Genomic DNA, 11202 nt, shown 5'->3' on the forward strand with positions numbered 1-11202 from the left:
TTCTCTCTCTCTCTCTCTCTGCCCCTTCCCCACTTATGCTCTCTCTCAAAATAAATAAATAATCTTAAATAAGTAAATAAATAAAGAAAATCTTGGAAGAAAAAAATAAAGTCCTATAACTCAAATACTGAAACGATTAATGGTAATCTCCCATACACTCAGGAGTTTTCTGTAATCTATTAACAAAATATGGTTTTGCTTTTATTTTCTCCTTTTGAGTCAGAGCTGCTCTTTAGACCTGCTGGAGGACATCTCTTCATTATTCATCTACACTAGTTATGTAGGGAGAAGCTTGGCCTTTATCATCTATTTTTTTCTCAAGTATTTTTGAACTCACATAAAAATAAATGCAATCCCCTGAGTTTTCTATTGGGTCCTTGTAGAAACATTCTGAATTCATACTTACGGATTATGTTTTGTGTGAGACACATTATCCTATATTTACCTCTTCCTCTTTCTTCTTTTGGTTTAACCTTAATTTAAGGTATACATATTTTAGTGACGATAGTAATTTTCTAGGTATAGTTAAAACATTATTATTATAAAAAATATTGCTTGTTTTTCTTCTTTCTACCTTTAAAATACGTCATGCAGTAACTCCATAGTGCTTATTGTTACATTTGGAGCCAATATTTTTTTATTCAAATTATTCTTTTTTGGAGGAGAAGGAAGCAAGGCAAGTTTTTTTTTTTTTGGGGGGGGGGAGCAGAGCAAGCATAAAAGGACAGAACAAGCAATGTCCTGATACTCTGGATATATGGAGACTAAGATAATGGCTAGAGACAAAATGTTTTGCCCAAATGCACTAGCAGGTAGAATAGTCAAGGAAGGGAATAGTCAGCAACCAGGCTTTTTGAGAAGCAAGAGGAAAATAGTGCATTAGGGGAGAAATGTAAGACAAAGGTTTCCCTGTGCATCTTAATTTCATGCAAGAAGAAAAAGGGAGACTGATAATGATACACGAGAGAATGTGGAAAAAAATAGAAAGATCTACAGAAAGTGGAAATAATGTACAATCACATATATCACACACCTGAATGGCATGTGATATCCCAGAGTAGAGAGGAAGAGAATTCAAAAGACGCCACACTGAGCGTGTTAAAGAAATCCCTGTTGGGGGCGTCTGGGTGGCGCAGTCGGTTAAGCGTCCGACTTCAGCCAGGTCACGATCTCGCGGTCCGTGAGTTCGAGCCCCGCGTCGGGCTCTGGGCTGATGGCTCAGAGCCTGGAGCCTGTTTCCGATTCTGTGTCTCCCTCTCTCTCTGCCCCTCCCCCGTTCATGCTCTGTCTCTCTCTGTCCCAAAAATAAATAAACGTTGAAAAAAAAAAAAAAAAAGAAATCCCTGTTGTCATACTCTGTTGGCCACTTAGGTCCCAAACTTGTGGATACAAGGAAACAAATTGCTCTTATCATTCTGACCACTCGGGTCCAGAATAAGTGAGTAATATCACTTAGAGCATAATATCACTTAGAATTTTGTTGAGGTTCCTAAAAATCTTTATCAGACTTTGTCATGTTAGTGGTTCTAAATTTGAGTTTACAACATTATGTTAAGCTGCTGGCCTCCCTTGGAAGAAATCCCTCCAAGATTTTGTTGCTTCTGTGACATTTTATGCCATCCTCCTAATGGTCAATTGTTACCTACATCCGGCTTTGTAACCTGAACACTGGACAAAGCAACTCTCCCTAATAACTGAATCTTCGTATTTATTCCAAATACATACTCTTTTAAAGTAAATGGAGCATAATTAAATAAGATGAAACAAAGATCCTGATATTTCTCTGCCTCTCATATACATATAAAAAAACCCATAAAATTAAACTTTGCTTTTCACAGGAATAGACTCCTCAGGCTCTGATGCACATAATTTTTCAGAACTAATGTCATCCTGCTTAGACTTTAAGTTCCAGATGAGGGTGTTGGTTCTACCCACAGTCCTCACTGTATTTCCTAGGAGGGGACTGCTTAACAAGGTCACTATTCTGTCTTGCTAGAGGTGTACTATTGTACAGAATCGATCATGGCATTATTAGCATATACTTACAGCAATAAAGGAGATGGAAATCTTAGATGAACTTAAGGGGAGATGTCAGACAAAAAAGCCTCAAAAGAAACTGGATCTTAGGTAGCTCTGGGGATTGGCCATAGGAGTCCATGGCTCTCCGCTCCAGTGTTTCATCACTACACAATTTTCTTTTTTTTTTTTTTTTTAATTTTTTTTTTCCAACGTTTATTTATTTTTGGGACAGAGAGAGACAGAGCATGAATGGGGGAGGGGTAGAGAGAGAGGGAGACATAGAATCGGAAACAGGCTCCAGGCTCTGAGCCATCAGCCCAGAGCCCGATGCGGGGCTCGAACTCACAGACCGCGAGATCGTGACCTGGCTGAAGCCGGACGCTTAACCGACTGCGCCACCCAGGCGCCCCTACACAATTTTCTTATGGCCTGTACTTTGTGATTTTCTGCTTACACCTTGTGGTCTGGAAGTACCCCATGCTTAGGGACAGAATCTGATCAATATATAGTTTTAATATTGAAAATCTTATACATGAGATTTGTAAGGCATTTGTATTATCATCACCCCAAATGTCATAGAAAACAACTCTTCCACCGTCAAGACCATCTCTGGCATCCCTCACATTGATCTCTCCAACCACAGCACTCTCCTCAGGGCGCCCTTGACATCGGTGTTCCTCAGGCTGTAGATCAGCGGGTTCAGCATAGGGTTGAAAAGGCTGTAAAACAAGGAAAGGATCTTCTGCTGCTCCTCGGGGTGGTGGGATTTGGGGGCCATGTACATGACAATGGCGCTTCCAAAGAAGAGCCCCACCACGCAGAGGTGGGAGGAGCAGGTGGAGAAGGCCTTTCTGCGGCCCTCCCCGGACTGGATCCTCAGGATGGCGAACAGGATGCGCGTGTAGGACACCAGCACCAAGCAGAGGGGCCCGACTAAGATAAACACAGAAGCAGCAAAAATGACAACTTGGTTGAGCCAGGTGTCAGCGCAGGCCAGCTTGAGGACAGACAGGATCTCACAGAAGAAGTGGTTGATTTCATGAGGCCCGCAGAAGGGCAGCCTCAGGATGAGAACCACATGGACCAGGGCCAGCAGGGAGCCGCATGCCCAGGAAATGACAGCCTGAACCGTGCATACTCTCCAGTTCATGACGACAGTGTAACGTAGGGGGTGGCAAATCGCCACATATCGATCATAAGACATCATTACTAAGATGAGACACTCAGTGTGAGCAAAAGCCATGTATAAAAAGGTCTGCATTATGCATGGGACAAAGGAGATCGTTTTTTCCTTGTTCAGAAGGTTCGCCAGCATCTTTGGGACATTATTTGAGGCATAGGCTATGTCAACAACAGCCAGGTGGGAGAGGAAGAAGTACATGGGGGTGTGCAGTCGGGAATCCAGCCAGATGAGCCCCAGGATGGTGCTGTTCCCCAGCAGGGTGAAGGCATAGAACAGGGAGAAGAGCCCGAAGAGGAACCCCTGAGTCAGTGGGCTGAGTGGGAATCCCAGGAGAATGAATTCTGTGACCCATGTTTGATTTTCTGTCATTCCCTGACAACAGTATCTGTATCCGTCACTGCTGCTGAGGAACAAACTCTGATCTGGGTTACTTATTTAACAGAAAGAGGGGTTTTAAGGTATTTACTGTCTGTTCGCTCAGCTGGCAATCCTTTTCAGAGCCATTATGTCAACTCCTTTAATCCACTGTAAAGCAGAAAGAAAAATCTATTCAGGTAAGTAGTACAAGTGAGCACAGGATTTCATGCACTATTTGGACTTCTACACAATTTTATTTAATTTTGATCGCAAGATCTATGTTTTTACTATTATGATGGCAGCCACGGAATAATGTGTTTTCCAGCATGACTGTTTCATTTGGGAAGTCCCATAGCCATAGTCTCATATACTTTTACTTTCTAATTGATTTAGATTTCCAATTTTGTTCCCACTTCCTTTTTATCATTTGGTTTGCACTTATTTTATAACTTGTGCAGAGTATATTGTACATAGCAGGTGCTCAATCAATGATAGAGTAAATAGGGGCTCCTGGGTGGCTCAGTTGGTTAAGCATCTGACTCTTGATTTCAGCTCAGATCACGATCTCACAGTGGTGAGGTCAAGTCCCGCCTGCTTGGGATTCTCTTTCTCCTCTCCCTCTGCCCCTCCTCTGCTAGTGTACTTTCTCTCCCTCCCTCTCTCAAAAAATAAAAAATAAAAAATAGAGTAAATAAATGAATGAATTAGGGGATAAGATTTATAAATGCCACTTCAAGGAGGTCTGTTTCCCGCTGTGTTCACTAGTTGTGGGGCTTTAGCAAATGAAGTCGTCCCTAAATTTTTTACTTTCTGAAGCTACACAGGAAAATCTGACTGTTTCCCTTTTGAGCATGAGCAGAGCAACATCACTAATCTGGCCAGCATTCATAGAAGTAATTTATTTTATAGGGTCAGGGCAAGTGGTTATCATGTGAAGACTTAACCATGTAATACCTCTACTGCTGCCCCACCCTACCCTCTTGCAGGACTGCTTCCCTGGTTCTGCATAGATCCTACACCCCACTGCATTTAGACAGTTCCTAATACAGCACCCATTTGTTGCATGTATGGATGAATGGATGCATGGTTGGATGGATGGGTGGATGGTTGGAAGATAGGCGTTACACTAGGAATGACATCCAAAGTGCCTATCCTGGAATTTAATCAAGACTTTGTCTCTTTCATTTTCTCTGGCTGCCATTCCACCAACCATATGGCCACAGGGATGACAGAAAGGTAAATCCTGAAATGTTCCATATACACCTATTAAATGACAATTCATGATACACATGATCATTCTCAATAGGCAGCTTATGATTCCAACTCTGAAAATTTCAGCCCTATCTTAAGACCAGAAAGTTGCCTGCCCGTAAGTTGACCTTGTACCTCCTGTTCAAGACGCTAATTTCTGGAGCCCTTCCTTCCTCCAAACTCCAGCTTATTTCAACTACCGCACTTTGAAAAAAGCCCTTTACTCACTGTGGCACCAGCCCTTGTCTTATCTCAGAGATAGGATTAGATTTAGAGGAAATTGCACAGAAGTCGGCAGAGATTTTGAAGATCTGGGGACTTACCCCTTCCAACTGTCTCTGAAAGAGGGACTTTCAGGTGCAGGCCTTGTCTCTGTTCCCTTGACACAGGCTGATGCAGGTCCTGGGGGCTTCTCACTGTGAACATCAGCAGTAAAGATTTTATAGCAAGCTCATCTTCACCCCAAACCACCCAGATTGTCCCTGAGTGTCCCTGGGGGAGATGAGACAAGGACACATAAGACACAGATACCATCTCTACCAGGAGAACAAAAGTTGTTTGTCTCTCTGTCTCTATTTCTCTGGGCCCTGGGGATGGATGTTCAGAAGAAAAGGAGCTAGCAAGCGATGAGTTAATACCCAGTTGGATCCATACGCAGGAAACTTGTGTAGTAATAAGAATAAACATACTCCTGGGACCGCATTGTAAATTATACCCCCTAAGTATTTGACGGTGATGGGTTCCTGGATCTCCATCTTGTCTCAGATGGATTTTGTGAAGCTTGTAGGAGGCAGAACATCACCTTTATGAGATAATAGCTTGAAAGTCAACATGATTTTTTTTCTTCTCTCCTTAGATAATTATAAGATGGTTGTTGGTAGATCAGGAAAACTCTATCAACCTTCTCAACTATGCTGAGAAAGATGCTGAATCCTGTCCATATAGTACCTGAGATTTGATACAGGGTGTTGGAAGTAAGGGAAAACAGAAACCAGAGTAAAGCTGCTCTTGAAGAGGTTTCTGATAGAAGCCTCGGAGTTTGGAAGGTATCACATCTTTACTATGATATACTCATGAGTTCCATGAACCTTCTAATATAATAATGCCTTGGGCTGAGATGTTGACTTTATATTCACATAATAAAACATAAACAGAGGATGTCTTGAAAATTTTTGATTGTGTCTCTTTTGTGGGTCAGTCCTGTGTGTGTGTGTGTATTTGCTCAATGGGCAAAGTTTTGGAAAGAAACATCCAAAACTCATTTATCAGTTCACATTTGGTTCTTTACTTGAAAGAGGAGAAGTAGACTGTTAATGTGTGAACAATATGGTTCTCTGTTAACAAGGGAGGGAAGGAAGTATACCTATGGTTTTTGGCTTACATCCTAGTCAAGGATTCAAAGCATATGTATTTCTATGGGCAGAGTAAAAAAACTCAAGTAATAAGTGTCCTGAAATTTTGGAAGAGTGAAAAGTTTATAAGCTATGTACAGTGGTTACAAAATTAACTGAAGCATTTAAGATAAATTTATTGACTACCTAAAACTGGAGAATTAAATACTTCCATGATAATTTTCAATTTCTATATAATATTCATAATTATCTACATGTAGATTCTTAATTTCAGTCATTCTTTTATTAATTTATAAAATTCATTCAATTTATATTTACTGAGCCTCTGTTATATGTGGGCACAGTCCTAGACACTGGAGAAGCAAACATTAATGAGATACTGCCTTGATCTTCAAAGACCTTACAGTCTCTCTCAGAGTGAGCCATGCAAACAAACAATTTAAGGGCTATGATAGAACTGTGCACAGTACACCATGGGACCAAAGGAGAATGTGCTACATTATTCTGAAAGGGAGTCAGTATAGGCTTGACAACAAATGAGATACTTAAGCACTGTTCAGGAGGACATAAGGTGAATAGAACACACCAGGCTGTCCCCTAGGGTATGAGGAGGGAAAGGAAAAAGAACAATATTGGAAAGGGGCTTCACAAACAAGCTTCTGTATTATGTCAAAGATGTTGGACTTTGTTGAGAATAAAAAGTAGAATTGTATGACTAAATACATGGTTACAAAGATTACTTCTTGTTTAGTGTAGAAGACTATTTAAAAGAAGAAGATTGAAGACTGTGAGGCCAAGCTATCTGAAGAGTAGGTGTTCAAATGAGAGATAGTGAGTACTTGCGTTAGGGGTGGTTACCATAGGGGTGGGGAGGAGAGAATGCGTATGAAACACAATTACAGTAAAACCTTGGTTTGTGAAGATAATTCGTTCCTGAAACATGCTTGTAATCCAAAGCACTTGTATATCAAAGCAAATTTCCCCATAAGAAATAGTGGAAGTTCAGAGGATTCATTCCACAACCCAAAAATATTCATATAAATGATTACATTATTGTAATATAATGAAAAATAATGAAGAAATACAAAATATAAAGAAAAATAAATTAACCTGCACTTACCTTTGAGAACTTTCATGGCTGATGCGAGGTAGACGAGAGAGAGAGGAGGATTGTTGTGTAGAACGACTTTCACTATCACTAAGGGAATCACTGCTGTCTATTGGCTCAATGGAATCTTTTTCTGCATGGGGGCCATTGGTTATGCTTGCACGGATATTGACTACACTACAGTATTAATAAACTCTTGTCATAAACTGTATTTAATGTAACTGGCAACATGGCAGCAGAGGTAAGAGTCTATATCTGCAGGCAGCCTGACCTAGAATGAAGCAAAGCATTCCTAAGCTTACTCTTGAGTGGAAAAGCAAAGGACCATCCATAGGCTCTTTGAAGTGACAAAAAAAAAATACACTAATGCCAGTTGTGGGCACCTTCCAACATTCTGAAAAATCACTGACTTCTGCCAAACACTGTGGCCTGAGATGGAGCATCCAAGCATGAGAGCTGATCACCCACAATCCCAGAGAGAGAGAGAGAGAGACAGAGAGAAAAGAGCCATTGGCTCAGTTGTGATCATGTGATAGACGTTTGGTGTTAGGTATGACTTGTATTGCAAGACATCACTCATTTACCAAGTTAAAATTTATTAGAAATGTTTGTTTATCTTGCAAAACACTCGCAGAACAAGTTACCTGCAATCCAAGGTTTTACTGTAACAATATTTAGTGACATTTTGTGTGTGGTGAGGCAAAAAGCAGACCTTGGATGCTTCCTGGGTTGCTGGTTTATGTGGTTGTATATAGAGGTGGCTTCATTCACGTATACAAAGAATACTTTGGGGAGAATGTATTTATGGCAAGGCCTGAAAAAGAATATAGTTTTAACATGATGTGGTTGATGTGCCTATGAGACATACAGGTGGATATGTCCAAGAAGGAATTAACCAAATTGTTTTGGAGTTCATGAGAGATAACTAGTCCAAAGTCATGGATTTGGGAATCACATGCATTAGGTGATAGTTAAAGCCATGATAATGAAAAAAGTCATTTAAGGAGAGTAGTTTCGTTGACCAGAAACAAGGACAAGAACAGTGTCTTAAGAATGACACTGTTTAATATTTAAGAGTTGTACAGAGGAAGATAAACCTCTAAAGAAGAGCAAGAAGAAAGATCAGAGAAATAGGCAGCAGACCAGAAAATAGAAAGGAAGGAAATCAGAGAGTGATGTTACTCCAGGACACAAACTAAGATATGAGTATTTAATCCTTGGAGTAATTCTATCTTTTAGATACAAGAATATTCTCTTGCCCAGAACTATACTGAAGTGAATATTTATAGAAAAAATAAAATAAAACCAGGGGCACCTGCGTGGCTCAGTCAGTTGGGTGTCCAACTTCAGCTCAGGTCATGATCTCACAGTTTGTGAGTTCAAGCCCCACGTTGGGCTCTGTGCTGACAGCTCAGAGCCTAGAGCTGCTGCAGATTCTGTGTCTCCCTCTCTCTCTGCCCTGCCCCCACTTGTGCTCTGTCTCTCAAAAATAAATAAATGTAAAAAAATGTTTTTAAGAAAATAAAAAAGAAAAAAGAAAATAAAATCAAAATTACTAAGAGAAATCCATTATTATCCTTCAAGAAAAATACATCACTTTTTTTTGCATCATTTCCCATTTGCATTGACCTGTGCAAGGGTGAACATTATGCAGCAAGTAGAGAAAATTTTAATTTCCAGAGAGCTTACTATTAACATGTCAATCGGAAATATAATACCATTCAGGGGCACCTGGGTGACTCAGTTGGTTGACCATCTGACTTTGGCTCAGGTCATGATCTCGTGGTTTGTGTGTTCAAGCCCCACGTCGGGCTCTATGCTGACAGTTCAGAGCCTGGATCCTGCTTCGGATTTTGTGTCTCCCTTTCTCTGCCCCTCTTCTGCTTGTGCGCGCGCTCTCTCTCAAAGATAATTAACATTAGAAATATAATACCATACAAACATACAGTGACTTCATTGTGAAAATGAGAAGTAGTTATTACCCTGTGTGAAACAAGGATTCAACTGATAGCATATGATGCCAGGGATAAAGAGGCAGATGACCAAAGATTTCCAAGGTGAGGATTATAGTTCATCCTGCTAGGCATCCATCACATTCAAAAGAAGCTTCTGTTAGTACCCTGGAGGCACAGCCATCCTCCAGCAACTCATCACATTATTCTTAATTCGTCAACACATGCAGAAAGGCTGATGAATAGGAAAATAATGGATTTCACACTTTCTCATTTTTTTTCTCCAATTAGGGGACAAAAGTCAACTCTATCTCTCGTATCTCCAGAACCACAGTGTAGACTCAAAAGACTCAAAAGAAGAAGACGCAAGGACATTCTCAAACACGGAAGAGTGTCAGATATTCTATGCATTAATAATATGATTCTGTAGGACAAATTTTACATCTGTTAATTTGTTGGGTTTTTTTTAATGTTTATTTACTTATTTTGAGGGAAGGAGGGGCAGAGATAGAGGGAGAGAGAGAATCCCGAGCAGGCTCCGTGTTGCCAGTGAAGAGCCTGTCATGGGGTTTGATCTCATAAATCTCATGAACTGTAAGATCGTGACCTGAGCTGAAATCAAGAGGTGGACATTTAACCGAATTAGCCACCCAGGTGCCCCTTTGTTGTTGTTATTGTTGTTGTTGTTGTTGTTGTTGTTGTTATTGTTGTTTTAAAGAAAACCACTCCATTCTTTCTTAACCTTTCAACTGTTATGCATTTTTTAGTGTGTTTAGGTGATAGAGAAATGTTTCTCAAAGTATGGTCCCCGGACCACCAGAATGAGAAAAACAGTTCACTCTTTGTAAGGAAGCAAAAAGCACTTTGGAAACTCTAAAACTCAAAGTAAACGTATAGTACTATTTTTTTTTTTTTAATTTAAACTTTTTTTTTTTTCAACGTTTATTTATTTTGGGGACAGAGAGAGACAGAGCATGAACGGGGGAGGGGCAGAGAGAGAGGGAGACACAGAATCGGAAACAGGCTCCAGGCTCTGAGCCATCAGCCCAGAGCCCGACGCGGGGCTCGAACTCACGGAGCGGGAGATCGTGACCTGGCTGAAGTCCGACGCTCAACCGACTGCGCCACCCAGGCGCCCCCGTATAGTACTATTTTTTAAAAACTTTTTATGCATGCAAAGAACCTTAAAGAACACTGTATCCAAAGGTGTCATTTTAAAGATGAGAATACTGAAGTTGGACAGGTATGACTTCTTCAAAAATAAAGGCATATTTCAGGTAAGAACCCAGGCATCTCAAATCTAGTGTATCTAAAATGTACATTTCATAATATACATTCAGTTTTCTTCTCCTGGCTTCATCTATCACAGAAAGTTGTCTCACTACCCACACCCCCTCGCAAGTTACTCAAGTAAGAAACAGAGTCATTCTGGATTCTTCTTCCTCTCCAGAACGTATATGAATTCTGTTCATTTCTTTCCAACGTCAGTGCCATTACGGTACCCCACAGAGTAGGGTGGAGTGGTGGGGGGTGGTTCCTAGGTAAGAAGGGAGGGAGAAAGGTTTGATCCTCATAGTTATGAGACTTAAATACATACATTTAGCATTGTTTCCATTATCAATTAGTCAAGGGAAAGTACTTGATCTGTGCCTTTTTTAACCTCTGTGAGGCTTTATTCTAGTCGAAGGTTGACAAAATCCAATAAACCAATGTGAAGTCTCTTAACGTGGCTTTCAGCTTCCATTCCATGCCCTCTTGCTTAAAAATCTTCAATGTCTTTTCTTTGAACCATATAAAATCCAAATTCCCTTTGAAGGCTATGAAAGTGGTAAATGATCTGGCCCTTCCTGCTTCTTAAACCACATCTCTGGAAATCTTCCTCTTTGATCAGGGTGTTAAAAATGTACAGGACCTGGACAAGTTCTAGATCATAGAAACTCTTGCCAGCCTTGGGGGTTTTGCACTCACTGGTCACTATGC

General features: G+C 40.6%; 1 protein-coding gene across 1 annotated transcript; it reads right to left on the reverse strand.

Moving 5' to 3' along the window:
* Positions 1 to 2638: 2638 nt before the first annotated feature.
* LOC112866601 (olfactory receptor 2A5) lies at positions 2639 to 3696 on the reverse strand. Its single transcript, XM_025929535.2, has one exon. It carries the CDS (start codon positions 3569 to 3571, stop codon positions 2639 to 2641), a length of 933 nt encoding a protein of 310 aa, XP_025785320.2. The 5' UTR covers positions 3572 to 3696.
* Positions 3697 to 11202: the final 7506 nt, after the last annotated feature.

The sequence above is a fragment of the Puma concolor genome, chromosome A2, assembly GCF_028749965.1.
Source record: "Puma concolor isolate L17-30 chromosome A2, mPumCon1.1.hap2, whole genome shotgun sequence".
Taxonomy (NCBI): domain Eukaryota; kingdom Metazoa; phylum Chordata; class Mammalia; order Carnivora; family Felidae; genus Puma; species Puma concolor.

What these genes read in the sequence shown, in the direction of transcription:
- LOC112866601 (XM_025929535.2), bottom strand. Translation starts at nt 3,571, where the DNA reads ATGACAGAAAATCAAACATGGGTCACAGAATTCATTCTCCTGGGATTC.